Source organism: Manis pentadactyla, chromosome 14 (genome assembly GCF_030020395.1).
Source record: "Manis pentadactyla isolate mManPen7 chromosome 14, mManPen7.hap1, whole genome shotgun sequence".
Taxonomy (NCBI): Eukaryota; Metazoa; Chordata; class Mammalia; order Pholidota; family Manidae; genus Manis; species Manis pentadactyla.
Window position 1 is genome coordinate 3,413,792 of NC_080032.1, and position 19,331 is coordinate 3,433,122.

General features: G+C 48.7%; 1 protein-coding gene across 7 annotated transcripts in view; it reads left to right on the forward strand.

Moving 5' to 3' along the window:
* LOC130680744 (protein HIRA) overlaps positions 1-19,331 on the forward strand; it is a 98,329-nt gene that overhangs the window by 32,168 nt on the left and 46,830 nt on the right. For all 7 annotated transcript variants that reach the window (XM_057492010.1, XM_057492011.1, XM_057492012.1 and 4 more), the window contains 8 exons: positions 3,609-3,704; positions 4,946-5,106; positions 6,950-7,117; positions 8,779-8,892; positions 10,770-10,840; positions 11,489-11,594; positions 13,797-14,009; positions 14,945-15,030. In XM_057492010.1, the coding sequence (XP_057347993.1) occupies positions 3,609-3,704; positions 4,946-5,106; positions 6,950-7,117; positions 8,779-8,892; positions 10,770-10,840; positions 11,489-11,594; positions 13,797-14,009; positions 14,945-15,030 (1,015 nt within the window). The remainder of the gene's footprint in view (positions 1-3,608; positions 3,705-4,945; positions 5,107-6,949; positions 7,118-8,778; positions 8,893-10,769; positions 10,841-11,488; positions 11,595-13,796; positions 14,010-14,944; positions 15,031-19,331) is intronic.

Here is a 19,331-nt window from a genome sequence, read left to right on the forward strand (position 1 = left end):
CAATGGAACAGACTAGAGAGCCCTGATATAAACCCAACCATATATGGTCAATTAATATATGACAAAGGAGCCATGGACATACAATGGGGAAATGACAGCCTCTTCAACAGCTGGAGTTGGCCAAACTGGACAGCTACATGCAAGAGAATGAAACTGGATTGTTTAACCCCGTACACAAAAGTAAACTCGAAATGGATTAAAGACTTGCATGTAAGTCATGAAACCATAAAACTCTTAGAAGACAACATAGGCAAACATCTGAATATAAGCATGAACAACTTCTTCCTGAACCCATCTCCTTGAGAAAGGGAAACAAAAGCAAAAGTGAACTCATAGGACTACATCAAACTAAAAAGTTTTTCACAGCAAAGGACATCAACAAAACAAAAAGGCATCCTACAGTATGGGAGAATATATTTGTAAATGACATATCCGACAAGGGGTTCACATCCAAAATATATAAAGAACTTACACACCTCAGCACCCAAAAAGCAAATAACCTGATTTTCAAATGGGCAGAGGATATGAAGAGATGGTTCTCCAAAGAAGAAATCCAGATGGCCAACAGACACATGAAAAGATACTCCTCATCACTAATCATCAGGGAAATGCAAGTTAAAACCACAGTGAGATACCACCTCACACCAGTAAAGATGGCCATCATTGAAAAGACTAAGAACAACAAATGTTGGTGAGGATGCGGAGAAAGGGGAACCCTCCTACTCTGATGGTGGGAATGTAAGCTAGTTCAACCATTATGGAAAGCAGTATGGAGGTTCCTCAAAAAACTTAAAAATAGAAATACCATTTGACCCTGGAATCCCACTCCTTGGAATATACCCAAAGAATACAACTTCTCAGATTCAAAAAAACATATGCACCCCTATGTTCATCACAGCACTTTTTACAATAGCCAAGATATGGAAGCAACCTAAGTGTCCCATCTGTAGATGAATGGATAAAGAAGATGAGGTACATATGCACAATGGAATATTATTCAGCCATAAGAAAGGAACAAATCCTGCCATTTGCAACAACATGGATGGAGCTGGAGGACATTATGCTCAGTGAAATTAGCCAGGTGGAGAAAGACAAATGCCAAATGATTTCCCTCATTTGTGGAGTATAACAATGAGGCAAAACTGAAGGAACAAAATGGCAGCAGACTCACAGACTCCGAGAATGAACTAGCAGTTACCAAAGGGGAGGGGTGTGGGAGGGCAGGTGGGGAGGGAGGGAGAAGGGGACTGAGGGGTATTATGTTTAGTATACATGGTGTGGGGGATCACGGGGAGAACAGTGTATCACAGAGAAGGGACATGGTGGACCTCTGGCAACTTGCTGCCCTGATGGACAGTGACTGCATTGGGGTATGGGTGGGGACTTGATAATATGGGTAAATGTAGTAACCACATTGTTTTTTCATTTGAAACCTTCATGAGAGTGTATATCAATCATACCTTAATAAAAAATAAAAAAATAAAATAAATAAATCATTCAAAGCCACAGTGATTGAAACAGATCTGGGGGTGAAACCAACAACATGGAAAGCAGCTGCAGTGCCCCTAAGAGCTTGGTGTACTGTGAAGGAGGCATTCCTTATCAGTTATGGAAAGAAAGAATTGTTCCCCACCTGAGGTGGAGTGCACACTCAGCAGTTTGTGAGTGAGGAGAAAGTAATTTAGAGCCTCCTAAATACAGCATACACCAAAGTAAATTCCAGATACTAAAAACAGAAACATCCTAAATAATTAAAGCAGGAGAAAACAGAACTGAACATTTATCAAACCTCTAGCAGAGGGGATTTTTCAAAGTTAACTGGCAATGAAAAATGTCACAAAGGAGAATAACAGACTTTACTATGTAAATCTTCTACAGTATAGAAAGATAAACTGACAGAAATTGTGGCTAATGCCTGTATTATCCATAGTCCATGGAATTGCTAAGCACACCTCCTTTCTGGATTTCTGGCTGACAGGTCTCTGCTGTGGGACTTAGGTCACAGTGCAGTCTGGTGTTCACATGTCTGCCCCTCCTGGGCGCTGAAGGAGATTCCTGTTCTCCTGTCCGTAGCGCTGCATTCATACTCTTTAAACTCACAGCACACAAAACCTCCCAACAGACAGAAGGTAGGAGCAACGTAGTCCAAGGAGACAGACAGATACAAAACATCTTCACTTTCACTACTAATTAAAGTAAAATTAAAATATAAAAATGTACCTAGTAAATTTGTCAGAAGGGAAAAAAATCGTAATCCTCAAGCCAATGGGGATTTTTGAAATCAACATTCTGCTTGTAGAAGTGTGAAGTCACCGAGGTTTTAAAAAGCAGTCTGTAGTGTTAGGAGAATCCAGACTCGTAAGAATGTTCAGGTATTCCCACTTTGGGGTATCAGCCTCGGAGGAATAATCCAGAATGTGTAGAGTGACATACATGCACATGCTTGCGAGCATGAAAACCAGAGTCAGTGAAAGTTCATGCTTAAGTCAGGTCTGTCTGTGCTCACGAGCGCTCTCAGCAACAAGAAACGCAGAGCAAACGAAAGGAGCCTGAAGCTCCCACCGTCTGTCAGGGCCCACGCAGTGTGACGCCCAGTGTGGGCAGCCAGTGTCTAGCTGTCCCTGAAGATTAAAAAAAATAAACAGAAAAAAGAACAGTAGAAATTTTGAATATTCTGCTATGCTTTTTAGAAATCCTATGAGGAAAGGACTAGGTAGCTGTTAACTTGCTGCGGGGTTTCTGTTTCTTTGCCTCACCAGCTGTGTACACAGTATGTACACCTAGCAGTGCGCCAGGCACTGAGTTAGAAAATTGGTAAGACTAACCATGTCCGTCACAGCTGGAGGGTGAGACAGATGAGCACAGGCACCGTCGTCATCCCAGCTGGCCTCTGTCAATCCTTGGTGTGTGCCTGGCATCGTGCGACAGCCGTTTCTCACAGTGAATCCTCACAATAACCTGCTGAGGATAGGTTTCTGGCTTTTTATCTGCATCTTACTGAAGAGAACTGAGTCTGAAAGAAATGAGCATGATTGTTCTGTTTAGGGGCTCCTTAGGGAAGGGGTGCTCTGGCAGGGTCTTGGAGTTGAGATCCAATTCGTAAGGAGGAGGGCCTGGAGATGGCATCCCGCTCACCCGGTTAGTGAGCGGCTCCTGAGCTCTGGCCATGTGCCGGGCATCTACGGAGTGCCCTACTGCCAGTGCTTAAAGGGCTCTCCAAGGGAGGCCTATTTAGGACTAGAGAAGCAAGAGGAGTGGGCTCAGGGAGCCAGCTCGAGGCCACAGGCCCTGCAGGCTGGCAGAGCCGCAGTTCTGATACATGGGGGTGGTACCACGAGGCACCCAGCTCTCAGCCGGCCCTCAGTTGCTTCACCTGTGAAAGGACTGGAGCAGGGTCTGTTAGATGCTTCAGATGTTACGACCGACGGAAACACTTTAGTGGGGAAGCTTTTCAGATTGTTTTTTTTTTTAAGTCTAGTTCTGTTGGTCCCAGGTCATGAGAATGCCAGGGACTGCTGGGACTGCTGGCAGGCAGGGTGGTGCTCAGTGCCCCCTCACTCAGTCTGCAGGTCAGATAGGAGACTCACTGCCAGCCCCCTGTCTTCCAGATGTGATGGACGTCGCATGGTCTCCCCATGACGCCTGGCTGGCCTCGTGCAGTGTGGACAACACTGTCGTCATTTGGAACGCTGTCAAGTTCCCAGGTCTGGGCTCCCTCTGACTGGAATGGGCCACTCAGCAGAGCACTGCCTGTTGGTGTCTGGGGTGGGGTGGGCGCAGGTCCCCTTAACCTGGTGGCAGCAGGTATCTCACAGTGGACGGAGATTCGTGTGTCTTGGTGACTCAGTTCTTTTTTCTTCCTCAGTTACATTTGTTGAAGGTTTTAGAAGTTTGTGTTAAAAAAAGTAACAGTGCTTGTGTGGATGTGCCACCACCATAAGGGAGGTGTGTTGACAGCTGGTGTTGGGGGCCTCGCCCAGCTTGTACCCGGCTTGCCTGCACATGGGCTGTGCTGTCACATGCACAAGGGTGTCCGGCACCCCCACATGTGCCCTTCAGGGCTCAGCCTCCCACCTTTGGGCCCTGGCCTCAGCTCACTTGCCATCTCTTCTGTGAGGCCCTTGAGCAGGTGCAGGTTGACATCCAGTTTTGCCAAAAATGAATTTTTCTTATTAATGTGTTTAAAATAATGACAGCTGGCCTAGCACATCACAGTGCTGCCATTTATGACTAACAGGGTGCTTGCCACATTCGTGCTTGGTATCTGAGGTATATTTCCTCATGGGCTAAAAAGCATCACCCATGCAGTTGATCCAGTCGTTCTCTTCCTTTGTAAGCTGGCAGCACATGCAGGGACATTCAGCCTGGCCACAGAGGACCGGATTTAGAGGCCCAGGTGGCATGTGGGTTACAGATCTCAGTGAGGTGCTGCCTCACACACCTGTGTCCTCAGCACTGCCTTACAGAGAGCTCACTAGCACGCACCCACCCCAAGCTGTCTGGCCTGCTCCTTACTGGGGAGTTTCCGGGGAGGCTCACATCAGAGGTGCTGAAGTCAGCCCAGGTGGGTGTGAGCTTCTGTCTGGACAGGGAGACTGTGGGCAGGGCTGCCAACTGCTGACCAGACAGAGGCAGAATTTGGCTCTGGCCCAAGCCTGGGCCCCTGGTTGCGGGTCCCTGGGGGGCACATGCAGCCTCAACTTACAGTGTTGGGCATGGCCGATGGGAAAACACCGTGCCTGCCTCCTGGTGTGGCTGCTCTTCAAGCTGCTGTCTCCACAGTGGGGATTGGTTTGAGGGATGACTGCCTGTGCCCAGGGAGGCTTCCTGAAGCCGCTTCTCCAAGCCAGCCATTTTGTAGCCTGTTTATTGCAGGTCACATTTCCGTAGAGAGTCAGGAGTTCCTCCCAGCTGACGCCTTTCCAATCTCTCACTTTCTTCACAGAAATTCTGGCTACTCTGAGAGGTCACTCTGGCTTAGTAAAGGGACTAACTTGGGACCCTGTTGGTAAATACATTGCCTCTCAAGCTGACGACCGCAGCCTGAAGGTGTGGAGGACACTGGACTGGCAGTTGGAGACCAGCATCACCAAGCCTTTCGATGAGGTAATGATGCGGCCCAGGAGCTCAGTCAGCGGCGTTCCTGGCCTCCGTGCTCAGAGGAGGCCCCACTTTCTGAGCGCACCCGTCAGGGTTCTCTGGCGGGGGCTCTGGCCCAAAGAGTTAGATGATGAAAATCTTTCATTTTTCAGGTACTTTAAATGTCCAGCTTTGAAGTGAAAGGATTGATAAGTTTTAAAGCTGAAGAAAACCTTAGAGGAACCTGCACACCATTGTGCCACACAGCTAGCTGCCACAGTCGTGGATGAAACTTTCTCACCACGTGCTGCGCCTCCTCACGAGGGGCGCAGCTGAGCAGGGAGGGCCGAGCCCCCTTGTGTGTTTTCCTGACTGTGCCGTGGCTTTGCTCACTGACTGCAGGCCGGCCAGCTTCTCTCTTTGGTAGAGTCAGTAGTATGGTTTTCAAGGAGGGGTCAAACTGTAGTTTCTTGGGTAGTATTTTACTGTCTCTTCCTTTACCTGAGTTCTCATTTCATAGGCGATCAGAGCTCAAGGTCACTGTTATTCATTGGACATTTCTTAAGTGCCTACTGTGTGTAAGGCAGTACTGGGTACAGGACGTGAAAGTAGATAGAGGTGGAGTCTTTCCATTGAAGCTTAGAGCTGGGTGGGAAAGACACACTCACGTCACTTGTGAGCCTGGTGATGGAGTTGGTGAGGCTTGGCAGAAATGGCCTAGGAGGGATCACAGAGATGGCTTCTCAGAGGAAGGGACACAGTGACATTTTGCAGGAAGGATAGCCACTTGACTAGGTCAAGGCTGGCTGTGGGGGGAAGTGGGGATCATGTATTCAGTTCTCCCCAAACCAACAGCAGCTCCTGAACTCGACACATTAGCACTGGTATTCACCTTGCTTAGTCCTGCCATCTTTGACTGCAGCCGGTGCAGGGGGTGCGGGCCCTCACCCCAGTTCCTCGGCTCCAGCTGTCAGGCAGCAAGGGTCCCAAAGCTGGTCTCCTGGGGGCAGCTGTGGGAAGCGGGGCAGGAGTGTTTGGGACCCTAGCGGGAGCTGGCAGCACTCTGCAGCCCTGGTTAGGCCTGGCCTGCCTCAGTCTGTGGCCTGCCTGGAGGTTGAGGCAGGTGCGTCACTATAAGCTTTGCCTTTTCCTGCCTTCCTCTGGGACGAAGATCTTTGCTCTTAAGTCTTTAGGGCTACCCTGGACCAACCTGGAGCTTCAGGGCTCTGACTTTTGGCCCAAATCATCTCACTTTGCAGGAGGGACAATGTGGAGGAATGCCCTGCCCCAGCCCTCAGGCCAGACCAGGGGAACAGAGCCTTTCCACTGTGCGTTTTATGGTTTACACAGACTTTACAAGCCTCTTCTCCCTTGCTAGTAGCTTCACCAGGCTTCCGGTGAGGAGACAGGCACAAGAGAGCAGCTGGTGGCACCTGGTCACAGACTGCATCACAGGAACAGCCCCCTGAGGGTCAGAAGGGCTCTTTCTCCACGGTGGTGAGGGCTGTGCAGGCCGCAGGGGGTGGGGAGGGCTAACTGGTGCTGGACAGGAGAAAGGGGGCAGCAGCTACCACACAGGACTGACAGCCGGAAGAGGCGGCCTGTGGCACCGTCAGGGCTGGCACCCCCATTCCAGGCTCACGTCCTGGGGAACGTGTAGGATGTTGCAGCGCCTGATCTCAGCCAACACCGCCTTCCTTGTTGGGTCCCCTGGGGGGACGGGAGTTAACAGCTATCAGTGTAGCTAGGCCTGGGTGTACATTGTCCCACCATCATACTTCTCTAAGTTGAGTTCAGTTTTATTCTTGAGGCCAGAGTTTGGTCACAGAGTTGGCCTTTGAGCTCTTTTAAGCACAGATGTTTCTTGCAGTGTGGGGGGACAACCCATGTGCTGCGGCTCAGCTGGTCACCTGATGGGCACTACCTGGTGTCTGCCCACGCCATGAACAACTCCGGCCCCACCGCCCAGATCATCGAGAGGGAGGGCTGGAAGACCAACATGGACTTTGTCGGCCACCGGAAGGCTGTGACCGTTGTGGTGAGTATGCTCAGCCTCAGGCTGGCCAGTTGCTGGCAGTACCTCCCCAAGGCTGGGTCCCTTGAGGGAGTGGAGTGGTAGGCTCCAAGATTCAACGCATGCCTCGTTTTTGTTTCATGTTACTTCTGTTTCAGTATTGAAAAACTAATTTTACAAAATAGATCACATACCCATTTAAGAAGCAAACTTTAGCATGATGAGTGAGCATCACCAGAATCAGCCTGTGATTGGGAACAGCGTAGCCCTAGCCTTCGCACCTTTGGGGCAGCTCATAGGTACTCAAGCATGGTGGTCCTGCTGAGCGTGTGCTTGTTCCCATGTCCCGGCAGCAGTGGCCAGTCGTAGCTGCAAGCCGTGCAGTGGGTCACCTGGAGCACTTGTCCTGCATCTGGAGCTGCCCACCTGATTGCAGTGTGGAGGGCACACATGCCCAGTATGGGCTTCTGTTAATCTTTCAGTCTCAAAAGGGTATTAGGCCACTCCTTTTATGCTGGATGACTTGAACTGAAGGGTGTTAGAGAGTGCCCGAGGCAAGCCGTGGACTAGTTGCAGACAATCTGTGAGAACCAGGATTTTCCAGGCCTGGGCAGCCAAACAAAGTAGAGATTGGAAGGCTAAGGTTGGTAAAGGGGAAGGACCCCCAGGACCCTGATCACAACTTTTATCTTCATCAGTGGGCTCATCCTTCTCATTGTTTAAACTGATGATAAATATCATATACTGTGACTTAAAATTCATACAAATGAAATATTGTTTCTTTAATTTTTTGTATGGGAGTCCATGTAGGATTTTGTTTGAATCCAGGACCTTGTTACCGACATGTTTCCTGGTCAGCACATTGCTTGCTCTTGCGTGGCCCTCCCGGCCGCTGTAACGGCAGCGCTGGGAGTTGGCAGCTGGGGCCTTGCAGCAGGCCCAGTGGTAGCAGGGACTCGAGCCAGGGTGCACACCTCCGGCCTCCATGTTCTCTCATCTCTCTCCTGCCCATCCCTGCCTGCCTGCTGGGATTAGAACCCCTCTGGGCCACCGGGCCCCAGGCCCGTCCCGCCTGTCCTGACTGGAGGATTCCGACCCTACTGCTCCCACCCCTTTCAGTCCAGGGAGGTGGCAGGGAGCTCAGTGTGTGCATCCAGCCTTTCTAAAAGCAACACCCAGGTGACACTGGAGGCAGCCCCTGGGCCAACCCAGCATGACTCGGCCGTCATCCCTGGCCCCACGAGGCAGTGCAGCCTGGGAGCAGCGAGCACAGTGCTGGGGGTGGATTCATGGAGCGGGCCTCTCCTGGCCGTCCCCATGACCGACTCCGTCCCTGCAGTCCTGGTGCTCGCCCTGCCCGGCCAGCGGGAATTCAGAGAGCCGGCTTCGGTAGCGCTCACACCGTCAGCCTGGCGGCAGGCCCAGACATGGCAAGTTGGGAAAGCCGGCGTCACACCCGCGTCTGGCCGCTCACTCACCCGGTGGCTCACACGTGCCTTTTGGCCTCTGCTCCTCCTTCAGCCTCAGCAGGATGCCTCCTCGGAAGTCATGGAGATGCAGTCAGGCTGGGGGAGTGTCTGGGGCCCCCACCTACGAGCCAGCCCCGGAATGCGTTTCTCATACAAGGCACGGGGTGCATACTTGATGCTCGATTAATCATTTTCACTTTTGTTATTTGGCTTTAGAAATTCAACCCAAAAATCTTCAAAAAGAAACAGAAGAATGGGAGCTCCGCGAAGCCCAGCTGCCCCTACTGCTGCTGTGCGGTGGGCAGCAAGGACCGCTCCCTGTCCGTCTGGGTGAGCCCCCCAGGAGCCCTCTGCCCTGAAGGGAGGCCCGGGGGGGCGGGGACCCTGCTCTGGTCGTGCTCGGTGGGCACCTCCGCCCTGCGCCTGGAGCAGCCCCGCCATTGCCCTGGGGGGAGCACATGCCTAAGGGGGGCCTGCACGCAGCTAGGAGAGGGCCTAACCCCCAGCCGGAGCAGCTCTTGTGCCCAGACCCTGGGAGCAGCCTCGCTGGGCAGTGCCAGGTTCAGCACATTGTGTTTGCTCCCTTTTAAACCAGCCTTGGTATCGCCATTTAACCTACGTGAGTGTGTTCGCCCGAAGTGTGCAGTACAGCTCAGAGCCTTGTTCATGCATTCATGCCAGTGTGACCGCCGCCCAGAACACCTCCTGTCCCTGCCAGTCCCCAGTTGCCTCTTCCAAGGTTGCCACTCTTAACAACATTCGTCACATTGATGAGTTTCTCCTGTTTCTGAGCTTCATGTAAACAGAGCGTGCAGTGTTTACTTTCCTGTGTGTCGTGTTGCTCTCATTCGGCGTGGTGCTTTCCAGATTCACCTTTGCTGTTGCATTTAACAACGGCTTTCAATTTCCCCATAAGCAGAGTGGATCTGTAGTTGTAGATTTGAAGGTCATCCTCTGGCTTCATTGTTACAGTTGTTTGTCAGTCAGGGAGAAATCAATTGCTGTGCACGTTGTGATTTTTTCAGGCCTAATATTCACATAACACCCATTCCAGCACCCAAACACTGTGCCACGAGAGGCATTTTCAGGCATGTTCTTCTGGTCTGGGGCCCTGTTCATGGTGCTTTAGACAAAATGCTACTGATTATGTGCTCATGTTTTTAGAATGCTGTGGTCAGGTGTTCACACGGGTTCTAGATTTTTTAGGGGTCTGTAGACACATTTTTTGGAAGGAGGGACAGAGTTGTTTTTTTCTGGATGTGGAATCAGGGTAGGGGCAAGAGTCTTCTTACAGATTCCATGGCTCAGACTCCAGCCCCCTCCTTAGGACGAGGGTGGTCCCAGGATGTCCTCCTCTGCAGAAGTGTGTTTCCACCAGTCGGCTGCCCTGTGGCCCCAGGACTTGTCAGCAGAATGGTCAGATACTAGCAAATGAGAGACGGCTGCCACTGTGGGAGGCCGTGGGAACGTGGAGATAACACACGGCCTGGCATCAGTGACTAGATAATGAGGTTGCACATGGTGAATGTCACACAGTCATCAAAGACAGGCTTTTATAGGATATTTAATGATATTCTCACTGTTCATAAAATTGAAAGTAGGTGCACCTTGTGCCTTAGTTAAAAAGGTAAACCTTTGCACAAGATAGACCAAGAGGAAATATTTCATCAAAGCATTAATAATGGTTAACTTTGGGTCTGGATTAAAAGCAGCATAAACTGTTTTTGTGCGTTTCTGAACTGTCTGCGCACACTGTAGAACAAGCCTGTGGATGTATGTGGCAGTTACTTACTCCAAGCCTTGCATGAATGTGTGCCAGAACTCCCTGGGCCCAGAGAAGATGTACTGGATTTTCTCTGAGGCTGTTCTCCTGTCCTGGAAGCTGCTCTAGCTGCCTCATGCCTTGTCTGTAGGCCTTCTCTGCTCAGGCCATGAGCCTTCCAGAACCCCCTTCCCCATTGCCAGTTGCGTGTAGAGCCATCCCCCTGCCAGTCACAGCAAGCCCTTCAGGCAGGGGCCACTCTAGTTTGCATATGTTTGGCAGGCTCTGGTTTCACAGTTTGGGATCTTGGTGGTTACTGGTTAAATAGAATTGACTGTGCCCTCTGTGTCAACCAAAACCTGGGCTAACACTTCTAGGACTGGGCTGAGTGGACAAAAAGTGGTTTCCATTCATTTCTTAACCTTAGCTGCTCCTTTCCTTCCAGCTCACATGTTTGAAACGGCCTCTGGTTGTCATCCATGAGCTGTTTGACAAGTCCATCATGGATATTTCCTGGTAAGATGGATTTCTGTTAGATGTAATGGGCTCAGAAAGTAGAAGCCACGCATTGGAACATGAGGCCTCCTGGACGTGATTAGGGTCAGGCCGCTGGGGGCCCACCCAAGGGTAGTGACAGGAGCAGACCCCCAGGGCACTGTTTTACACATGGTCCAGGAAAGGGCATCTGAGCCTGCTGTTTGGGGCGTGCCTGCAGCTGTGCACACGGCTCCATTGGGATTTGCCCCTGTAGAATACCTTCCCAGACAAACGGGTGCTGGGACCGGAGAGCGCTGTGATCCGGTCCCACTTCACTCTCTGCCATCGCATGGCCCTGTTAGCACAGACATGAGACACATTTTCTGCTTCTCTGTGACCTCATTTAGATGTGCTCTCCCTCATATTTTTTAGAAAGGTTTCAAAAATAAATAAAAATGAAATTCTTAAAAAGCACATGGTGAGAGATACTTTGTACATGTGCTTAGAACCAAAGGTCAGTAGAACCTTTTTGAACATTCCATTTCCTCCATCCCTACCCCCACCCTGCCCAGGAGGGAGCCAGGGTGACGGGCATCTGCCTAGAGCCCTGCCTTGCCGCCCTCCTGAGCCAGCCCTGAGGCGTGGGTGAGCGCTTGCTTCCAGGCTGCTGACAGCTGTCTCTTTCAGGACTCTGAATGGGCTGGGCATCCTGGTGTGCTCCATGGATGGCTCAGTGGCGTTCCTAGATTTCTCCCAGGACGAGCTTGGAGACCCACTGAGCGAGGAGGAAAAGGTAGGAGAGCAAACCCGCTGCTGACCAGCGGCCTGTGTGCTGCGGGGCCACAGAAGTAGCCATGGCAGCGCTGGGAGGCCCCTTTGATAGGACCGTCTTCCTGTGACATAGACACATTGTTTCTTAAGGTATTTGGGGGTTTGCTTCTGTAGATTTTGATATCTCTCTCCTTTATAAAATAGAGAAACTTAAAAATTAGTCTCTATTCATGTCAGAAATCAGTTCTGGAATTAAGAATAAAACAACTTTGGGCATCCCCTTGAGCTCATGATTAGCCACAAACTGGGAGGTTTTCACCCTGGGAGAGAGTGGGAGAGGGTCCCTGCTCACATCACTATCCCCATTTCTTATACTGACATAATTGCCAGGACCAGCAACTATAATAGTAATATTGGTCGTTTCTTAGCACTTACTGTGTGCCAGACTCTGGGTCATGCATTTTGCACATATCCAGTTAAATTACACAAAAACCCTTTAAGGGCTTACTCCTTTCATTGATGAGGTAACTAAGCTTCAGAAGATAGTATGGCCCTTCGCTGAGACCGTACATGACCCTTAGGTGAGAATGGAGCATGAACTAGGGGCTTCTGGGCCAGGCCTTTTCTCTGTGCTCTGCCCAGGACAGGGCAGCCCTTGTGCACTTCCTCAACGGCATCGGGAACCTACCATTGGTTTAGAAAGCAATTTCTACAAATAGGTCTTTGCCAACACTCAGTGGAATATATTCATTTGAGCCTGTGATAGCTGAGCAGGTGGGCAGCTCTCCCCTTAGTGATGTGATTGCTGGTAGATGCCCTCTTAAGCTACTGTGTGGACCCCCACTATGATATATACCTCTTAAGGGTAGGAGTCTGCCTTGTTGACAACACTGGAACAGGGCCTGAATGCCCGACAGTCAGAAGGGACGAGTGTCTCGGGGGCCTTAGATCTTTCCGCCTTGTCAGGGTCATAGGGTAACCCAGGATCGCTGCACACCCCTTGGAGAGTCGAAGTGGGAGCACATATAAGAGCTCACCATTTCCCAGACAATAGGCAGAGACCTCGTGTTTGAGGAACACTAGGGAAACATCAGCCAAATTCTGAATTCTGCCTTGAGATTCCAAGGGAGGGATTCAGGGGAGAGGTGGCAGGAGCAAAAGGGCAGAGAGGAAGGTCCCTGGCTGTAGGCAGGCACACTGGCCTGCAGGAGCCGGTCCTGAGGGGCCACCTCCCCTGCCTAGCGTCCTTTGCTGTGAGGAGCATGCCATCCTGACCTCTTTGTGTGAGTCTGCTCCTCTGGGGACACCTGTCTGGCTTGTAGCAAAGGAGTGACGAGACCTGGCAAGATGGAGAGAGGGGCCCTACTTAGAAGGTCAGGATGCATTGGGGTGGTGACAGAGAAGGGTTTCCCCAGCTCTGCTGGGCCAGACCTTCCCTTACTGTTAGGGGCACTGTTAGCAGCCCCATGGCACCCTCCAACCCCAAGGGACTGAGAGCCGCCCACAAGAGCAGGGAAAGCAGACTCTGGGTTTTAATATCTGATCCCCAAAACGTGTTTGGGGTCCTTGGAGTGATTTAAGAGCCAGAAGTTAACATTTGACTGTCTGTTGCCATTTATTCTGCACCAGCTGTAAGATAAATTCCAGCCGAAATAAGCAGGCGAAGAGAGGCAACAAAGGGCCAGGTAGTTTATTTGAATGCAAACACCCGGGCGAGATTTCCCCAGTCTATAGAAATGGAGGCTGGGGAATTCACGCGTAAGCAGACAGGCAGCGAGATTTTCAAGAAGGTAGGGGGAGGCAGAGCTTAGATTTACAGCGGTGCGAGGATTGGCTAGCCCAAGGCACATTTTTCAGGTTGGCAGGGGGCAACAGCCGGGAACTTCCACACGTCATCAGTGTCCGATGTGCTTGCTCTTCCCATCAGTGCCCTCAGCCTTACACCAGCTATGTGTTTTCTTGTCAGTTACCCATTCACTCTCATTCCCAGCTATAGATACACAGGAGGGTATCTGGGGAGGGTGTAAGACTTCTTCAGGGTCATCTAATCAGCAACAGGCAGAACGAAGTGGGTGGCAGCGGAGAGCTGGCACCTGGGACCCTCTCAGGGCCCTTTCCATTCCCAGAGCCGGGAGGGCCGGCATGCAGCTGGCCCGCTGGTAGGCAGCATCCACCATGGTACTGCTCACAGCCAGTTTGTTGCACTTCTTTCCACTTCCCTTAGAGCCGTATTCACCAATCCACCTATGGCAAGAGTTTGGCCATCATGACTGAGGCCCAGCTCTCCACAGCTGTTATCGAGAACCCTGAGATGCTCAAGTACCAGCGCAGGCAGCACCAGCAACCAGACCAGAAGGGCACCTCGGCGAGAGAGACAGGCGCTGCTGCCTCGGTCGCTGGCGTTGTCAATGGGGAGAGTCTGGAGGACATCAGGAAGGTGAGGCCACAGCCTGGGCACAGACCCATGCCCAGAGAAGGGCCAGGGGAGCAGGGCAGGGACACGAGTGGTGGGGTGGTGGTATGTGCTGTATGTAGACAGGACCCAGAGATAAACCAGCTTGGGGCTGCCTGACCCCACTGCCATCAACCGCATGAGGTAGTAATGGGCCTGAGGCACCTTTATCAAAGGCCTCTTTGTCCCAAGGAGCTGTAGAGGTTATCTCTTGTAGGAACTTCTCAACCTCACTTGCAGCCTTTCTAGGCAATTCTAGGTAATTCTAGATACAGAGAACAGTGGGAGAAACTCACTGCCCTTAGGAGACACCTGTGGGCTCCCCACTTTCCCTGTGGAAGCCCGTGTCTCACGGGGGGTGGGGCTGGAGATGGGGCAGGAGCAGAGCAGGAAATGTTGGATCACCTTGGGAGCTTAAACCACGTCTGAGCGCTTGTGCAGGGTGACAGTCTCCCCAGGTGATGCAGGCAGTATATGACTGGGAACCCTTGGTTATAAGCCTTCCATGGAAGAAAGGATTCTGATGAAAGACAGCTGGCTAGTCATAGCTTAGGGACAAGAGTGTGGCTCGTAGTGCAGCTCTTATTCGTTAGTTCCCTCATCGAGACCCATGGCTGCTGGGCAGGGGTGGCCAGCCTGACACATGCTTGTGACCCGGTGACCTTCCATGCCTGCAGTACTGGTGCTAGAGAGCTGCTGAATCTAACTAGGAACTTCTGTCCTGGATGCTTTACTGTACAGGAAGTTGAGGATATACCCTGATAAAAACACTTGCTATTTGATTCAGTAGCTTAGTTTAAGTGGACCAGGAAAGCCATAAAAGGAAAGTAGAATTCATTTCCTTAGAAATCTTACTTTTTGATATTTGGAGGTAGTTGGCAGAAACTTTTCCATTCTTTTATGTCACTCTACTTTGCCAGAATCTTTTGAAGAAACAAGTTGAGACTCGGACGGCAGATGGTCGGAGAAGAATCACACCTCTCTGCATAGCACAGCTGGACACCGGGTATTCATTCACTCATGGAGCTTTCTGTGGCCTTCTCTGGGGAGGTCTTCCTCTATCCTTTCACCAATTAACACTTTCATAATCAGGGTCTTTGCAAGCTTCTTGGTCAATCTGACCCATAGAATCTTGAAGTGAGATTGTTGAGCCCAGCTCCCCACAGAGCCCCTATGCACACCTGACTTGTGCTGCAGGCGGGTTGAGAGGATCCTGCGACAGGCTGGCAGACAAGGGCACCTTTGCAGTGCCAGCATGTCCACACAGCTAGCCCTGCTTCACTGATTGTGAGGCACTGAAGACACCAGGCAGAGAAGTCAGACTGATATTTTCCTGTGTCTTTTTTCCCATTAAAGCATTTTCTTATTATGAAAAGAAAATTTGCACATTTTTAAAAATAGTAAAAGCCCTAAGAAGGACATAAACATTACTCATAATCCAGTCTCTCAGATGTAATCACTGTTAATATTTTGGTTATGTATTTCCAGTTTTTTTTCCCCACTTGTCCCTGTATCTTGACCTTATATCCATTTTAATAAATAGTCCTCTGAAGCATTGGCTTGCTGATTGTCCAGGTTCCCAGCCTGTGACAGTACCATGATTTACTTAACCAGCCCCTTAGCTAAAAACTATGGACTCATAGTTTTTGCCCACTGTTGTGTGATGATAAATGAATCGTTGAGCACACCTGTGATTGCCACCACAGGGTACTTCCCACAAGTGGCACTGCTGGGTTGAGGGCAGGGCTTAAGGCACATTTCTCTGAGGCATCAGAGAAGGAATAGGTGGACTCAGTCACCATTTGCTGTCCTGTCAGCATCTGTATTAGGGCTTGCCTTTGTATTGTTCATTCCCCCCAAAACAATGTGTGTTGATTCAAAGGATGGTAAGGTCCTGTCTAAAGGAAGCAGACCCCCACTGTCAAGGTGATTCACCCTGGGTTTTATACTCATCCAGACAGTCTGCTCAGGGTACCACACACACAGGTTGTCCTCTGCACTTTGCAATTGTTCATCCATGAGCTGTTCCAAATCTTCCTTGAAGTCTGACGAGACCTTCAGTCATATGATGTGCTGATCCAACCTCCGCATGTTAGGTACATGGGCTCTTAGGCCTTAGAGGACAGAGGCCTGACCAGATGGAGCCAGAATCAGGCCTCCTAACTCCTCCCAAGAGAGGTTTTCCTTTGACCAAGTCTTTTACCCGCTGTGCACCTACAGTGGGTAATGGCACCCATCTACATTTTATTAGGGCAAAATAAGACAAGTATGTGACTGCTTTGAAGAGTGCAGGGCCTGTGGGAGTGAGGATCATAGAGGTGGTGGTGATGGTGATGGTGGCACTTCTGTTCAGCGATACTTGCAGGCCTCACCTGGTGCGGAGGCAGAGGTGGCAGTTGGCTTCCTGCCTGGCCTTGAGCCAGCTTTCCACCACAGGGTGCATATTTCTGGCACCAGACTCGATTTTTTTGGTCTTACAGGCTTTTTTGCCCTCCTGACTCCAATGTTAAAACAAATAGCAATGGCATAGGCAGTTATTAGCTCAGCTAATCAAGAAAGAGAAGAAAAAGCACAAGTATTTAAAGTAGAAATAATCACAGATATAAATCAAAAGGATGAAAACTTCTTTGCTGAACTGCTTCAAATAAATGAATGAAGAAAATAAAATTACCGAAACTGAAAAAAATCTATACAAATGAATTATAGAAGGAATATAGAGGACACTGTCAAAGAGCTAGACTACCAAAAGCCACCAGACTTAGAAGCCTTCACAGGGAAATTGTAACAAACTTTTTTAAGGAACAGATCATTCTAATACTATTGAAAATTCTCTAGTGTGTAGAAAAAGAAGGAAACCTTGCAAAATCTTTTTCAAAATAAACACAATATTTACATCAAAATGGGGCAAAGATAGAACAGAGTAAATTCCTGATCAGTCTCCTTTCTGAATGTCAGTGCAAATAAAATAGAGACAAACAGAACCTTCCAATGTGTTAAAATGGCAAAACAGTATGACCAAGGAAGGCTCATTTCAGAGAGGCGAGGTGGTTCACATTTTGGGAAACTTAATTTGCCTTCTATATGTCAAAAGATCAAAAGGATTAAATTGTATAGACATCTTAAGATACTTAAGAGGCGTTTTATTAAATTCAGTGTTCCGATTTAAAATTAAGTTAAATAGGAATAAATGGATGCTTCCTTAAGTTGATAAACTACCTTATTTCAAATTAAATTGAAAAACTCAAGAAATGTATACTTTCATGGCTGTAATTTAACATTGTTGTAGAGGTCTCAAACCATACAATTAATCAAGAGAAAGAGTAAGTTGGAAAGGAGGTGGTAAAGTGTACCATTACTTAAAGATGATACGATCTACAAGAGTCAACTGGAAAAACTGCCATAGGCTATGAAAGAAGACAATAGATGACTGGATACAACCAACATAATTAGATCAAGTAGCACCAACTACCTTTAGAAGATAGAGAGGAAGAAATCACTTACACAAATGCAATACCTAGAATGGAAGAGGAACTGTAGAAGATGTTTATGAAGAAAAAATTTTAAATCCTACTGAGAGACCTAGAAGACAATTCAAAGAAATAACTAGACATGCACACCATTTATTAGCTAACATGACTCAACAATAAAGATGACGGATCTCTGTCAACCTATGAATGTAACATGAGCCAATACCAATAACCACAGGAGTTTCCAGAATCAGATGAGCTGTTTCTAAACTTACACAGAAAATTAGAAAGGAATAGCTGGAATATTTCTGAAGAAGAAAATTAATCGTAGAAAGTAGCCCCACTAGAAATTAAAACTTATAACCCATAATAACTAAAATTGTGAGGTACTGACACATGACTAGACAGAGCAGTGGGGTACAGCAGAAACCCAGAAATAAGCCCAAGTATTTACGGAAATTTTGCATCAGTGATGAAGCATCAGCTAATCCAAAAATGGGAATCAGGACCACCTACCCTTTGGAAACAGGCTTGGAGCCCTACCTCACAACGTAGAATTACTTAGTCCTGAACAGCTCAGAGATTCTTTTTTTAGCTTTTTTGTTTAATTTCTTTGGTATTTAACATTTTAGAAGAGTTCATAAAAAGAAGATCATAGAGGTAAAAAAAAAGTCTTCTCTACAAGTGGTACAAAATTTAGACTACACAAAAATAACATATTGAGGGCAAGGAAAATTGTACCATTAAAAGCCAAAACACAGTATCCTGGGGAAAACACTTACTGCTCATATAAGGAATTTTTTCAAGTATAAATAGGTATTACAGTCACTAATAAAGACCACTAACCAAAGAGAACAGAATAGGAAGGATATGAACAAATAGTTCACCAAAAAAGGAAATCAGATCCTTCTATATGAAAAGATTTCAACCTCCTATTAAAATAATGGTAAATTAAAACTCGAGTAAGGTACAATTTTTCATCAGATTGTCAAGTGTCAAGAGATTTGATAAAACTGTGGTGAGAGTCTGGGGAAGTGGACATTCAGACACTGCTTATAATTTAAACCTCGAAGGAGGGCACTATAAAACCCTTTACCAAAATTCATCAGTGACTGTTACACTGCTGCAGTTCCCCTTCCAGGGATTTATCCCGTGTAATATGTGGAACAGCAGGTATGCTGACAGTTGTGATAGTGAGCACCTTTGAGCAGCTACTATGTGTTCTAAGTGTGTACTACACTGACTACTTGAGTCCTGACCGTGACCTCATGGGGAGGGTCCTGCCACTCTCTGTTCTGCAGGTAGGAAACTGAAGCCCAGAGTGGCTGAAGTGCCCAGGGGTCCAGAGCTTGTACATGTAGAGAAGTGAGGCCTGGGCGGGTTGGCCTACCCAGGGCTCAGCGTTAGCACTGTAGCATCTTGCTTCCTGTTGCAGCAGTGTCCCCTACAGAAAGAGGTGGGGCACAGCACGGTCGCCCCTCAGTAGAGGCTGGTTAGGTAGATGATGGCACACCCATATGGCTGTAATGAGAGGGAGACCCACTCTGCATGCTGCATTAGTTCTGACACATACGTTTGCACATTTTAATATCCCTGAGATCAGGGTACATCTTATAATCAGTGGCAGCTGACAGTTATATTTGGTAATACTTTTTTTCTTCCTCAGTAGTACATAAAGTGCCATTTTACCTTAGATTCAATTAAACATCCTGTATGAAGTGATTTGATTTTTCCTTCCACTTTTCTGTAACTTCACAAATTTCTTCCATGAAAATACATTGCCTTTGGATCCAGAAAAGAGTTACTGAGAATGTATAAAGTACTTGATGTGGTGCCTGGT